General features: G+C 41.3%; 1 protein-coding gene across 5 annotated transcripts in view; it reads right to left on the reverse strand.

Moving 5' to 3' along the window:
* Nucleotides 1-16,289, reverse strand: part of PHF20 (PHD finger protein 20) — a 69,833-nt gene that overhangs the window by 49,711 nt on the left and 3,833 nt on the right. For 4 of the 5 annotated variants that reach the window (XM_063349609.1, XM_063349611.1, XM_063349610.1 and 1 more), the window contains exons 3-7: nucleotides 16,136-16,183; nucleotides 13,100-13,156; nucleotides 11,347-11,475; nucleotides 6,488-6,602; nucleotides 190-361 (exon numbers count right to left, since the gene is read on the reverse strand). In XM_063349609.1, the coding sequence (XP_063205679.1) occupies nucleotides 190-361; nucleotides 6,488-6,570 (255 nt within the window). In that variant the 5' untranslated portion in view covers nucleotides 6,571-6,602; nucleotides 11,347-11,475; nucleotides 13,100-13,156; nucleotides 16,136-16,183. The remainder of the gene's footprint in view (nucleotides 1-189; nucleotides 362-6,487; nucleotides 6,603-11,346; nucleotides 11,476-13,099; nucleotides 13,157-16,135; nucleotides 16,184-16,289) is intronic. The other variant, XM_063349608.1, reaches the window with a different exon arrangement.

The following is a 16,289-nucleotide window of genomic DNA, read 5'->3' on the forward strand; positions in this document are numbered from 1 at the left end:
TCATCTGAGAATTACTGAAACGTACAACTTCATTAACACACCAAAATGGTTAGTTTTCCAATATTTAAAATAAATCATAAGACTTACACAGCAGGCAACACAGCAACAGGGAAGCATTTTAACAGTCGTAATTCATACAACTGCACGTTAAACTGTTACATACTCAAATGTCCTCTATTTTCTACTTACTGCACAACCTTCTTCGTCATGTAATCCTTCTTTTCTTAACTGTATTTTCTCTAAGGGACGCAAATAAGGACTGTCCCAACAAAACCATTCATCATATCTATGGTTCCAGCGTTTGAAATGGATAAGTACTTTTCCTTCTTCATAATCAATTTCTTCAATGTGAGCTGGATACCTGGTCAAAAGGTAGATTAAAATATTTCAATTAAGAAAAAGGTTAGCCGCCTCAGACACTTAACTATGGTACAAAACATTACACAAATGGAGCCTTCTGCATGGTCACGAGCAAAATATCTGAAGACCTGCTTGATCAGGTGTGATGGGGAGCTGAGTAACTACAGCTAACAGCCTTTAGTTTCTACAAACTTAATGTTATTTCATGTATCACTTGTATAAGCAATAAAGACTTTGCAACGTGACTAAGCTTAGCACAGAAAAGAATCCCAAAACTTGCAAAGGCAAAACACTGGCTGCAGGAAGAGGAGAAAACTAAGGCATTCTTAGCCTGAGGTGGAAAAAATTGTAACTGGAGATCAAGGAGTCGGAAAAACCTTCCCTACACCTAGAAATTTCACATATTCACCAAAGTGATAGCTTCAGCTCCCTCTTACCAAGAGGAACACCTGGAGGTCAATACACTCACTTCTCTCAGAGATAACCATCAACACGCATAATGAATCATCTTCCCCGAGTAACAGTAGAAGTCAAGCAGGCACACTAGACCTAATTTAAGTTTTAGATTCTCGAAGTTAAATTTCATCTGCAGAGTCCTGGGACATTTAAGTCAAAATCTCTCAGTATATTACAAGTAAAGGAATCTGACATGAGCCAAATTCAGCTGTTTCTAACCAGGGAGACCTCATAAACTATGCATTTCTTTAATTGCATTGGTAATTTGTAACTACAGTAAGTATTTCAGAATCAGCATCCTTCACTATCCCAGCTGAAGCTAACATCCCAAGTATTGATGCTTTCCCCTCACAATAGTAACGCCAGGAGAAAATCTTCACTTGTCAGTATTTTCAGTTATTTGTAGAAGAAAGGCAAGGCACCACTGAACTCTTGAACAAATGCAAAGGAGAAAAAACAACATACAAGCCACAAATCCACAAGTATTCTTTACCTGATAAATGCCACTTGAAAAGATAGAACAAGTGGTAGAAACAAATGGTATCCTGAAAGGATCAAGCCTGATGCTAAAAATAAAGCCCAGACATGTCACAATTAAGACTTAAACACAACACAGACTGCCATTCTACAATCCTAACAAATTAAAAGAAATGCTCCCTACAGCTGAAATTCTTCAGCAGACCTGAGACACGTCCAGTCATGACTTCTTCAAAAAGAGCTACAAATAGGCCACGCCAGAGCCTTACACTGCGACCACCAACTAAGGCCACATGCCTCAAGCTATGCCATTAGTTCATCCCGATACGTTATCAAAACAAACGCAGCAGAGGCCGTGGAGGAGATGAAAACAGATGGGAGATACTTACGGCACGGACATCTCTGACTGGTTACCAGTTTCCTAGGAAGAAAGTAACTTCCTTCATGTGACAGTCAACATATTTCATGCTTAGGTAACCCCAAGCACTGCCCTGCACAGGTTCATAAGGGGGGAATATCCATAGTCTTTCCACATACAACAACATAGTTCTATTAAACACAGTTTATTCTTAGGTATCTATCTCAGCACCTGCCTGTCATGAAGTACAGGTAATAACAAAAATCCGTATCCAGTTCCCTACGAAGTACAGCAAAAATGGGGGTAGGAATTCCCAGGTCCTCTCAACAAGAGACTGGCCAGAAGGACGCTTTTGCCATCAGGGATCCCATGGACCTAGGGCTGGTCCAGGGAAGCTGATAAATGTTGAGTTGGTACTCTGTCACTTTAAGCAGGTCAACACCTCTGGTAAACACACTCAATCCACTAACCCTCTGCTGGGGAGAGACAAGCCCAAGTGACAAGAGCCAACTGAGTCTATGATGCAAGACTGCCCCCTGCTTCACACCCAGTAAAAGGAGAAACATTCTCCACCATAAGAAACATCATCCCAGAACCATGTACCAGCATCGTCTGCACCTATCCCACCTCAGCTTCTAAAGACTCCCACCAAGAACAGCAAAAACAAACCTGACAATGAGACCAAATTTCAGCCTGGCTGAGAGGCAGTGTGGGTGAACGGGAGCTCTCAGCCAGCTCCTGGATAACAACCAACATCAGCAAACATATGTTCAGTGCTCTTGGCTGGAACAGCAAACCTATTAGAAGCTCTGCTAGATCTAGCCACAAACTTGGACAGCCCCCTCCCTGATACCACCTTCCTTTCAGATGCAGAACACAGTGCTGGCAACTTTGACACAAAGAAGAAAGGTTCATAGGTTCGCAACAGCTCTGAGCACTACACGTTGACACTGCAAGCTTCCTTCCCCCAACATCTGTACCCTTGCCTCCAAAGCACTGAGCCAGCATGCTACATCAGGAGGCAGAAGTCCTCACAGATCCCTACAGAAGAGGGGTAATAGAGCATATCCACACACATGCACCAAAAAGCCTGTGAACATGCCCAGGGGCAGAGGTAACTTAAAGGAAATCCAGACTTGCTTAATCAAGAAAACATACTCGGGGGGGGATACACAAAATAAAAAGGCCAATAGCTGAAGCCTGGCTATGGCTCGAAAAAAGAGTACAACCACCACGTGTTCAGGGATGGTCCAACACATCCTCCCCCAAAACACAATGGAAGCATTTAGCTGACTCCATGGATTTTCAAGACAGCTAACTGATACTGGGTAAGAAATCCCCAAATGGTACTAATTAAATATTTATCTAACACACTGTGAAAAACAAGCTGAAATCAGACACATACTGGGAGGCCAAAACAAGTAGTTTTCCAGCTCAATTCAAAAAGAATGATGAGCTTGTACCTTTCAAGGCCTTATGCACTGGCTAAACAGTAAGGAAAAACCTCCAAGAAGTTGTCAACTAATGCCAACTGCCACCATTAGTTTTGATAAGAACCCAAACGCCATTCAAGAGCTCAAGCAGCGTAACTCTCAACAGAGTGGTAAGCAATGACTGGCAACCACTGTCAAAGCACAGCAAACAATATGAAAATGGGTCTCTTGTAGACACAAGTGTAAAACCACCCTCTGGAAAGATGTTAAACATCTGGAAATTCAGAATCAGAGTGCCAACTGAAGGAATTCCTACCCCTCAGTTCTGGACTAGTTTGTCTCCCTTCGCCTTTCCTACATACCAAAATGGAATTGCTGTAAACCCCCGTCTCCTTGGAGCTAGGAAGGGACAAGCTCAATGCAGTCAAAGCAATACTGAGAGGAAAGGAAGCATCTAGAAGAACCAGTACCATGGAGGACAACAGCTACGGGGTTTCATCTTTTCAGTACTGAGACAGAGTCCTGACAGCATGAGCAGTCAAACTCATGGGACTGACAATCTAAACCTTAACAGGGTAGCGCAATACTCTAACAATACTAATCTTGTTTTCAATCCTCAAGAGCCTCAACTAGACTCAAAAGTCTCTTCATATCCATTTTACTCACACAACAGACAGAACTTGAAGAGGTGTCATCATTTGCCTACTGCAGGTATCCAGTGCAGAGTCAGGCTCTTTTCAGTAACAGAGGATGTCTGCAGCTAGCCAGCACTGAAGAGGTTAAATGATCTGATGCACAGAGTTTGCAGAACTCAGTTCAGCTGGGACAGTGTGTGCACATACATCATTAACAGCTAGTTTCTCTGGCATCTCTCCATTTCGGACTGCACTCCTGGAGCAGTCCCACTACTCCATCCTCAGAACTCCAACAGCGTACACCAAGGGACCTTTCAGCACACGTGGAGGCACTGCCTGATGGCCAGAGCTCTCTCCCTTTAATGCCCTGACATCAGGCACTGTCACAAAGCCTTTCATGACAGCTTTGATGCCTCCACCAAGCCCTAAGAGCTAAGCCAAGCACCAAAAGTACACACTGTACTCCCTGGAGTTTGAGTCTAGCAGGTGACAGACAACTGCACCAGGAACTGGAGCGCACTTCCAGTACATTAACATTCTAGATACAACAAAGCAACCTTTGATTAAAAGCTCTAAAGATGCAAAATTCACTTTGCACTTTGGCAAGGAGCAGACTCTGCATTGACTACTCTGCTGGCATACGCACATTGTTGTCCTATTCAACAGGGTTGGCATCACATCCAAACAACCTGAAAGTCCTGAACTAGCATTCCGGGGCACAAGCCACTGCCACGAAAGGCAGGTAAATGGGGCTCTGACATGAAACGCTTTCCAAAGCGCTACTGCCATTTGAGAAGCAATACCGGCCCATGAATTGACTGGGGTGGCTGGTACTGAGCACAGGAACCAAAGCCAGCCCCTGATCAAACAAGAGACTTCTGCCTGTGGTTAAGTGCCAACATAGCAACTGAAGTACGCACAAGGAAAGCTTGGACCTCTGAAGGTTCAGCACTGGGAAAAGAAAGTATCTGCAAACGGAAAGTTTTGTATCCACATAAGAGGCCACAGAGTGTTCCTGTTCACACAGCGGCAGGTGAAAGTAGCTGAGGAAAAAAAAAAAAAAAAAAGAGACATCTGCCAAGAAAAAATAAGCCCCCAGCTCTTACAAATTTTGGTTCATAAACCCTGAAGACAGAAATACACGCAGATCACTGGCCAAGGAAACACAGACTTTCTGACCCAAGCTTCAAAGCTTAGCAATCAAAACGAAACTTTCAGAAAGGAGAGTTAATAACTGAAGTTCCGAAATTAAAGAGCTGCAAAGCACTATCCTTAAGACAGGTCATTTAAGATCAAGTGTTTATAAAAACCAAACCCCACGGCTTGGTTTTGGACATGCAGCATATCCAAAATTCAAGTTTAAGCCAAGGGTTATGTGGAAAGCACAGCAGGTGTTGAATTCCCTCCCCCAGGTTTTCCCATGTAAGAGCTTTGTATGCCCATATTTTGAGATACTGTTGTTCAAACATGTCAGAAGGGTTAATAGACATGGAGACAAGTTATTCGCCTTACTCAAACACCATCTATACTACACTGCATCTTTAATAAGCCTACATTACAGACCGGCTAAGAAATCTCATTTTTGTAGGTGGGACTGTATTTTTTGCTGTATAAACAAAGCTCAAGAATACAAGAGATGAATGCAGATTCAGACTGAAGCCCTGCCTTCACAACTCTTGGTTATGCAGGAAAGCCAACGCAACATGCAAGTATGATTTAGTGTTCGTACTCCACATGCTTTCCACAAAGAGCTATGTTTCCTCATTTTCACAATTCCAGTCCCCTTGTACCTGGCAAGTAGAGAAATACTCTGCATGCAACCAAGACGTTCTGGAACAGGTGCCATGTGTCTAAGACAGTGCTTGATCCTTCTGGGATGTCCAGACGGTTTTCAGCACTGTGACTTCTGCACGCTTACCCTGCCAGCAGCTTCCAGAACGTAAAGTAAAATCGTGTCTAACCCACATAGACTTTTAAATAAAGGTCAACCATAGCTGATTTCAGGAGAGAGGAGATACCTTAAGGAGCTAACAAAAGCAAATTGATTCCTGTATTTAAGAAGCCTTTGACTCCAGCAATTTTCATCATATGCATCATTCACCAAGCTTTATTCAATGCTAATTTTTTGAGCTGAATTCCTAAAATGAACAGAGTTAGAAGGCTCAAAGTTAGCCCACTTAACTTTTAGGCCCTTTTTCCCTTCCTACTGCACTGATTAGTCAAGAAAAGTGTTCACAACTAAAGCCTGCATGACAGGCTCCAGAGTAGACTTTTTAGTGTTGAATGTGTTTCCCCACCCAGTTCTTTAATTCTAAAGCTGACCACCCTCAAACGTGCACAGACCGTAACAATTTCAATCGGACTTTAAAGCCTGTGAGTTCACAGCAGCAATGGGAACAGAAGCAGTGAGGAACCACCTTGGGTATTCTGTACTGCAAAGAATTTCTCTCTCCATAATGTCTGCTTTGCAATCTGTGTACAGCACAGAACTGAAAGTATGAATTCAGGAGTATCGGAGTCTGAAGTCCCAGCAGATTTATGAGTAGTACTATTTCCCAGACACAGATAGCACCAGTACACTTCTTTTTAAGGACCAGCACAACATTTCAGCATCTATCGCCCATTTCAACCACTGGTATATAAACTTTTATAAGTTAACTACTTTCCTACAAACCAATCACCAGGACTCTAAATATTGTACCAATACAAAATGTTTAAGATATTAAAAACTTAGAGTTAATACAATATGAATGGTTTTAAAAAAATACCAGTTTTTTAATCTGTCACGGGCTTCCAACTGGGCTCCCACCTCAAAGTTGATCCCTCTTCTATTCGGAGGATGTTTTGTCATTTTGTAATATCAACACTGCTGATTTTATTCCCCTGAAAAATGCAATTAAATATCAATCACTAATCAAGACATACACAAAATAAGCTTATGCACCATAATCCCCAAAAGCTACCTCTGTATTTTTGGTTTGCAGAAAGTAATGGGGGCAATTATCTCTTAAACAAGGGTTCCCAAGTGACAGCATACAAAATGGTTAGCTACTGGACCATGAAAGATTGAAGCTCAACTTTTGTCCACCAGTCCAAGTTCCAGGTCAATTAAGAACTCTGCAACCCAATGTTTATTCACAACTGAGACAGAAGTTTCATGATGTTCTCTCCCCCCTCCCGGTTTTGATGAAAACAAGGAATCCAGTAAATAGGAAGTGGGAAAAAACAAACACAATAACAATCTTTCAAAAGCTACCATGTTAGTGAAACACTCGACACTGTCACCTCATCACTACAAATGCAACAGAGTTCACAGACATTAGAAATACGCAGTTTCTTGCGAATATGCAAGCAGTATAGACACTCTTCTAAAATTGGTTACAATTTTAGAAGAGTGCCTATACTGCTTGCGTAGTTGCATTGCTTTCTTCCCACTTCTCCACCATTTTAACCAGAAAATAAATAAAGTCTTCATTAAGACATGTTTCCACCAGATAATGCAAAGGTTTAAAAATCTTGCCAAAGTAGGTGCTCTCAAGGTATTTTTAGTGGTAAGCCTGATCAAGAGCTATTTTTCCCCAGTTTTTTGGCAGTCGTTTCCCACAATTGTAAGATAAAAACTATGATCCATTCCTGTAGCCTTCAAGCTCACAGGATCCAAAAATACAAATAAGTTTTATTCAATACTGTCCTCCTTACAGTAAGGCTACATCCTGAGGATTCAATTAAAGATGTATAAAATGGACGCAAGTTAAATTAAAAAGCATTCTAGTCTTATACTACAGGAATAAGGAGATGTGCACTTGCAACAGAAATAAGCAGCAGCATTTTGGTTCACACAATGCATAAACAGCAACGATATAGCTGCATATATAAGAGGATTAACACTATTTTAAGATTAACTACTCCTAAGTTTAAGCATGGTTCAGAAGCCAGAGATCTTTAGGAAAGTCATAAAGCTTCTATCACAGGGAAAAGCTACTCCATCGACACACTTTTTAAACCAGGCCATTTGCCAAGGGCTGGCCATGGAGGTGCCCCCACCACCTCGAGTATAACAACCACATTGCAAAGAAACTTCTCTAGCAGAAGATGATCTGCTGTCCTCCTCTACAGCACTGCTTTTAGGCTTATCTTCACTACTGTTAAAGCAGCCCCCAAGGGTACGGGAAAAAAGCCCTCACTCTTGCCTGTAAGCTCAATTCACAACACAGTGATTCACAACAAAAGAAAAGAAATATTTTAGCCACCTAGGAACTGAGAAAGACCGCAAGTTACTTTTCTACAGTACGTTATAAAAAACTAGGAGTTTGCCCAGCATGGATGTGAATCGGTACAGGAATGACTAGTCTTCTAACATGGCTAGAGGTTGGGGTAGGGGGCCATTTACCTACCACCTCAGTAACTTGTAATTGGGAAAGGAGAGGGGGAAGGAAATTAAGAAAAAGTTAGGACGGTTGGAGTTTTACGTTCTGATGAAAAATAAAACAGTAAGAATTAAAAAAAATACATCTGGAAATCCAAACAGCAAGTGCAAAGCTACATTTTCTTTTTTAATCAGTTTATCCACCCACATCTCAAACATCCATTATGTTGTCTGCAGATTTACATGATTAAAATACCACTTTCTCGCATTAGCAATAGAATTTCCTGCCTCCGTACGTGTAACGGACACACATTTTGCTTAACACTTGTAGGAGAAGTTACTAGGACAAGAGCCATCTTGCAGCTGTAAACTTATTTTTCCTTTTCCCTAAGTAGGGAGATGCAAAGACAACGTAATCCTCGAAGTACGTTATTGAAGCTCTCTGCAGTGGCCCCCTTTGGTAATAGCTGCAATCCTGAAGACGGGGAGTCATTTCAGCTCACCTACAAGAGGCTGAAGAGAAACATCCACATCTCCCAACTTCAGTAAAAGGATCTCATACAATAGTGCTTCTATAAGTAAGCCTCAATTTTGGTGAAGAAGGCCTTAGTATAGTTTCAGTCAAATATTAAAAAAACCCTACAAGTATCACAACTAAAGGGAAATCTGAAAAAAAAAAAGTGAAAGCCATTTAACCATATTTACAGAGGCTGTAGAGTCTGTGAGAAGTCTGAACTCTGCCCACTTTACAGCTAGAGGCGGCTTAACACCAGCATTTGTGAGAGCACACACCTATGGCACCTCACTAACTCAGTCGAGCCTGTCAGGAGGCAGCTGATCAGAAAGTTGAAAGAGGAGAAATCATATGGGGAAAAATCTCTCCCCTCCCCCCTCCCCTAAAGTCCTCCTTCCTCCCTCCTCCCAAATTATTGAAACCTGGGCCACTTTGGGTTCTCTCTCCCACCCTGCAACTGGATTTAACTCGATCCAGCAGCCCCCGTACTCAGCACGCCTCCCAAGGCTGGCCGTCTTCTTCATTTGCAGCTGATTTCAGGAACAGCTTCTTCAAGCTGCTACATACTTGGTAGAACATTGCAGGAGTTAGAGGATCTCAACAATTTTACCCTGAAACATACAGCCCTACAGCAAGACCAAAACCGTGTATGACGTGACCTCCGCTGGGAGCCATCACACAGCTCTTCACAAACAAGGCCAACAGGCAGCACTGAAAAGCCCATCCACATTTCACCAGCATGACCTTGATCATAGGGAGAACTTTGTTCCTCAGAAAGAAAGCACTGAAACCAGGGCCTTGCCTCTGCTTCGAGATTTTATATTTCGGCCTCTGTCCTCTCCTGCAACGACTACTTAAAAATCTTGAACTACATCAAAAGAGACCGTTAACAAACAACCCCAGACTAATCAGACACTGTCATAGCTACAATTTGGAAATAAGAACACTTCACCAGAACGTCTCTTCTAAAGTTTTCTCAAGCAGAAAAATGAATTTGTACTAACTTGGTGACTAAACCAAGACAAGAGCAGGCTTTTTGCTTCAGTAACTCTGGGAATTCATTTTTATCAAGTGCTCAAGACCACAGTTAAAATACAGGGTAGTTACCAGGCCTACACCCAAAGCTGTATGGCTTTTCTCCAGAAGTTCTTATTCTACTACGAGCATTAGGCCTGTTTCAGGAACAGATACTCCAGGATTTAGACAAATCACTACTGCCAACAGAAAATATATCGAAATCTACAACACTAAAACTACACATTTCTGTTGTTTCAAAGGGAGAGCCTTCTCTTCCCCATAAAAGTCACCATGAGGTCATTTAGCTTTTAAAGACCATTCAGATATTTAGAGGTACCAATCAGGAATGCACATTTATATCAGGGCAACGCAGAGGAGAATACGCTTACATTGATCCTTTCAGGGACCATGATTTTCATCTCCTAAAACAAGTTTTCCGCTCTGCCAACAGTGCGGGCTCTGTATACCCATACCTGTAGCCATTTTCTTACTTCCTTCAGTTTTATTTAAGCTCTGTCAGTGCTCAGCCCCAAATCTGGCACATCACTAAGTTCCAACAGAGGAGGGCTCTTCTGGAAATTGGAGAAACCTTTCAGATTATCACACAGAGCAAAACCAAGTAGTTACGGCAAACTTTCTTTCACAGCCTCTATTGTTTTCTCTCTGGAAACTGCAGAATCACTGCAGCCTTTTTCAAAACCTTACCTACCTTTGCTAACACTGTTTTCCAAATCACAGGTTTAAACCAATGATTTAAACGAGTCCCTACGTACTGTCACACCAAAACCCCTGTCTTTAAATCAGCCCCACTGCCAAACTTAGTACTGTCTCAATTCAGTACTTAATGCAATTCACTCCCACAATTCAGGCTCTTATCTCCTTCATTCTTTAGAGTACCTGTGCCAAACCCAGGGATTTCCTCCCCCCCCCCCCCCCCCCCCCCCCCCGTCAGAACACAATAGAGAAAAAAAGAGGAGCTCCATGAAAAAAACATAGTTCTCTGGCTCGATAAAGGAGCACGGTAAACTTTGACAGTTTGCATAAATGTAAGTTTTCATTGCAAAGTAGTATTAATTTTTATCCTGGATGGAAAGCTTGCTCTCCAATTCCTACAAGGCATTCTACCTTACTGGCGATTCTGTGGGACTACATGGCAGTAGTGCTTAGGGATATGGTTTAGTGATGGGTTTTGTCAGTGTTAGGTTGATGGTTGGACAAGATGATCCGAAAGGTCCCTTCCAATCTAGACAATTCTATGATTTATGACACATAGTGGGTTAATAAAAAGCACTGGCAAAACCAGGGAGTAAAGCAACTAGCAAGAGGGAGTTCCTGTATTCACTGGAGGTGCAGCACAGGTGTAACTGTGCTGGGATACTGAAGGCAGCCCCAAGATTTGAACTGCAGTTCCTATACACGCACCAAGACACAAGCTTATTTAGTTTCCTTCACGTATAGCAGTATGAGCATTTTCTGTGACAAAAGAGGATTATAGTCAATATACCACAAAGCCTACGCTGACTCTGCCATTCACTCCAGCACCACTGTTCCAAAACTGCTATCGTGTCTACGCGCCCATTTTGAAACTGGCAAGGACTAAGTCCAGTCCCATTTTGCACTAAGGGTTTTATTGTTCTACAATAGTTAGTTTTGACCTTTTACTTATACCATCTGCATACACGATACCAAGCCTTGCATCTTCGTCAGTGGTAAAACAATGAAAGCCTCACCCAGTTCACCCCCTACAATATGCACGCCCCCATCAGGAATGGTCAATCCAGAGAGGTCCATGGTCCCCACCACAATCAGAAGACCTTGCAAGTGGATAACCACAGCCATGCTGTGCTGAAACCACACACCTGCAGACGAGAAAAGGTAATGGCTATATCAGACTGCGAAACAGTATTTACAGGCACCGTTTATATTATACAATCCTAATGGCATCTTATGAAGACTAAGTACAAGTCTCACAAACATTTAAACAGCACTTTTAAAAATTGTTTTAGTGCTGACTTGGGAAGATGATTACAACAGACTATTATTGAGGGCAGACAAAAACATTCTGCCTACCAGGTTTTGCTTACAGCAGCATTGCTACCATGAAATATGCCTCACTGTATTTTACCCTACATATAAAAACAGAAATAAAACCCCACACCTGTTAAAGTATTAGCCCAGAAACAGTTTCTGTACTAAATCCCCGTGCTCCTGCCTCAAGTTTTGTTTATGCACACCATTTCACTGCAAGATGAGTACGTTTTAGGACACAACCCTAAGTTGCAGAAGATGTCCTTAGCACTGGTATTTCAGAACACAATGCCTCAGATCTTCAGTCAAGTCTTTTTTTTTTTTAATGCAACAGGAGTAGAAACAGGAAAGATTCGACCTGGACATGAAGACCGTTGGACACTGCAACAAATTCCAAGGAATACTGCCTCATCTCCCTTTTTCTATGCAAAAGACACATTTCAAATAAGATATTGGACTACGTGCAGTTCTTATTTGCACCGTGCAGGATCCTCAACTAGATCTTAACCAGCACTCAAGAGTCAACAACTACACAGGCAAACTCAATGACTGAGCAACACAATGCTGACGTTGGATCCTGAACTGATACTTGTGATTTCTGTAACAAGAATACTGTATAGCTAATTCCTCAACTCTGTAATGTTACCTCAAAGCGTTAAGACTCAGTGTTTTATCTCACACTCCTATTTTTCCTCTAGTTTATACAAGTAGACTAACAAAACTGACACCAATTTATTTTTGCTCCCCTCTTCAGGCAGAAACCAACACTTACTCAAAGTACTCGGCTACAAAAGTGAAAAGGTGTCTGCAAACATAAGTTACCCTCCCCAGATCAAAGTTCCTCACACTCTCCCTAAGATTACAGGGCATCGAGAATGTCATTTTCATCCTCTCAATAACATCCCATGTAACTGGGCTCTCATTTCACACTGGTGGTGAGACTAGGACAGACCAACGTGGAAGGAGAAATCATGAACACGGGCAATTCAACAGAACAGAAAAATTTTTTTCCTATAATAAAACCTATTTGAATTACCAAGTGCAATTAAAGAAATAAATACTCATTACTGAAAAGAGTTCTTTTCAATCACTTGATCATCCCTCATTTAGCTGTTCTGGTTTCCCCTCTTTTTTTCCTGTAAAACACTGGAAGTAAGAGACAAACGCTCTTAAACACTGAACAAGCAAGATTTCGGAAAGGGTGTAAGTCACGTGAAATAAAGCAGGTTTTTCATAAAAGAACATTCCAGAAAGTCTACTTTAATGAAACCGCCATTTTTTCCTCCATCTGAAAATGTGCAGTCTTTGTTTTAAGAATATAAGGATTTAATTCAGAGAAATATTATCCACAGTGCCTCTGCAAGAATTAAGAAAAACATGACTTTTAAAGCAAAATTTCAAAAGCTTAAAGAAAATCTACAATTATCAAAACCAAGGATCCATGCTTATACTCACCAAGAAGAAACCCGTTGCTTATATGGCTGCCAGCATTCCCAACACTGTTGTACAACTCTAAGGAAGGAAAAACATAAGTCATGAGAACTCTTGAGACTAGAAGTAGTTTAAAGGTCAAAAAAAATATTTTCTCTACAGCCAATGATATCCCAGTCCCACAATAACACCTCTAGAACATCAATTTAATCTGAAAATATTTCAACACAGAGGGTCAGCAGGCTGCTGTGATCCAAATTAGAGAGAAACTTAGAGATCCTTACAGACACACAGATGGTCCCTCTGCATATCCACATCAAGTTTCTCCACCACTTATTTATCCTTTTCCAAACAGAAGCCACCAGTAACTTTATCATTACTCTGACTTTGGTGCATCAGAGATTTCAGAATAACCCCATTAACTAAGCAAGCAGCCAGTGTAACTACCAAACCTTGTATATGCCAGTAACTCAAAATTCAAGGCACCATCTGCAGACATTTAAAGAACAGATCACTGACGTGTTAAATCCACCATATGGGCCAAGCCACACTTTAAGGAAATTACACCCTGCAGTCAGTTTTGTCTTGTACATTGAGAATGTATGATTCTAGGTGAAGCGACAGGCTAAAAATCCAGCACAGGTGATCATCAGTTCACCATCTCTTCCAATGGACTGCTGTATGTGAAAATACAAAAACAAGAGTTCCTCCTGTTGGGTGCCCCTGCCCCGCTTTATCTCATTTGCCTTTTTTCTTTTTCTCTGTTTCTGTTTCTCTGTTATTCCAAGTTGCAGAAATGCTTAACCGCTCTCCCCACTTTTCTATCTAACCGCTATTTGGCGGATAAGACTTCTAAGCAAATGTATCTGAAACATTCAATGCCGCCAGTCTTGCCCAAATCTAACACCTAGTTACCTTCCAAGACTTTAATGAGAACTACTACCGAGAAACCCCCACAAATATCACTGGATCCATTACACTCCTATCACCCAAACAGCCTTTAACTCTGAGGACAGGAGCTAAAAAAAGAGAAAGCTTCAATTCTGAAATAGCAAGTATGAGAGGCAGCCCATAAATAAAACCAAAACTGACAAATCCAAGTCAAATAGTCAAAATGCCTGAGTGTTCTAGATTTGGAAGTACATCAAAACTCTTCCGCAAAACAATTACAGCAGACTGGGAATCACACAACTGAAGTCACCCCTTCTGATGTAACGTACAATTCTTACTCATACTGGTGGACTTCTGCTGAAATACCATAGTGGTTAACAAACTTTAACAAGTCATCTTTTAGTACAGGTTATTTAAAAAAAAACAAAAAAAAACAACAAAAAAACCCAACACAACAACGAAAACCCTATGTCAGACACAAGGCTCCAAAAAGCTCAAGTTATATTCTTCTGTATCTTATACTCAAGATATTCTCTCATTTAACAAGCATGGCTTTTCAAGATATATCATGGTAAGACTGATGCTTTCTGAATATTCAAAAGTATCTTTTAACTATTCAGAGAGACAGGAAAAAAAAACAAACACCTCCTTGCATTTAGAAATAATTCCAACTGCCATGAAAAAAGCAGCCTAACAAATGGGCAAAAAAAATTCACATGAAACAGTTCTTCCATTGAAAAAGCTTCTAGCAACTTAAGATTCCAAATACCTTTGTTGTTGCAGATCTTTTAAGTTAAGAAAGAATAAATTCAGTGTGAAGGTTATTTTAAGGTGCAAATTAATGTATCGGAGAGCAAGAATTTTCTCAAGGATATTAAAGAGTTCAAATCTTTAATAACTAAAAGTCCTGCAGACGGCTCAAGCAAGCTGCGTTGTTTCTCATGAGTTCACCACACCGTGCATGTCTAACCATGGGAACAAACACGAGTCAAGGCGACCAAACACGGTCCTCTCCTGTCAACGAAGACATCCTCAGTTGGATGAACTACATTTGTCACATGGCAGAGGGACCTGCATTTTGGTCATATGAGAAACAAACTAAAAGTGTTTCTCCAGAACAATTTCTTCAGCCACAAATCCAACTCATGTCCATACATGCAAGGCTTCTCAGGACTGCAGGAGAAGTGGCAGAACAAGCTACAGCCATTTGAATTTTCTGAGAAGCCTAATTTAGCCCGCAAATTGGGCACCCCAATGTAGTTTCTCCTGTTTTTCTACCCGGAGGTGTATAAAACCACTTCATAATGCTGAACGCACTGAGTGTAACTGTCCTCAAAAGAGACACTTTCAACCTGCCTAATGGGCACCTGTGAGCTCACAGTGCCTTTGTCAAATAAAAATGAAATCGGGAAAAGGAAAAAAGTGGACTGATTCTACTGCCGTTCTGTAAACCCACAGAACTCCTTGGACAAACTTACTTACAGTGGGACTATATTTAAATATTTGGTTTAGGGTAGTGCTGCAGCAGCCTAAGGTTGAACCTATTGAATAACCCTGGACAAGGTGCTAACTGTTAGAGAGCGGCCTTGCATGACAGACAAGAATAGGAACCACACATGGGCTCAAAACCTCACATGACAATTTCAACATTTTGCAAATACAACAGGTTTCTCCTTAAAAGGATATACCTTTAAGAAGTGGGCAGGGTCCAAGAACATGACTTCCATCTGCCTATGTACTGTCTGCTTGGCTACACCACCTAGATTACTGCGTCTAATACCATTTTGCACTTGATGCCAATGTTTTAAAGTCAATACAAACGTTTAAGTATTAAGTGGCTTTGAAGTATTACCACCTGCACCCCTTCTTAAAGCAATACCTTGGTATTCTAGAGCAGTCCACATTTGAGATAGAAATTGAATACTTCCGATTAAGTGTTGGTCAGTAAGCTGACCAGTTAATTCCTCAGTTTTGAACAGATGTCCTGCCCCGGCTTTGAGATTGCTCCGAGTGTTTCAGCAGCACACTGTACACTTAGAGCAGACTGTTGAACTTAAGAGTTTTCTTATCCATGAGCACCAACACGTATTTTAGCTATCAGAGGAAAAGATTATGACCAAAAACGGAAGCACTCAGTAGGAAAGCACAAAAATGATCTGGTAACAGTACCTGCAGCAGTAACTGGACTTGGACTTCTGACTCTTAGAAGAAGCCTACCTGTGAAAATATCCATTAAAAAAAAAAATGTTAAGAGACATTTTACACAGATAATTTACAGCACCTGCAATATTGGCCACTGAAAATCCCATAGGGCACTGTTTCC

Source organism: Chroicocephalus ridibundus, chromosome 12 (genome assembly GCF_963924245.1).
Source record: "Chroicocephalus ridibundus chromosome 12, bChrRid1.1, whole genome shotgun sequence".
Lineage (NCBI taxonomy): Eukaryota > Metazoa > Chordata > Aves > Charadriiformes > Laridae > Chroicocephalus > Chroicocephalus ridibundus.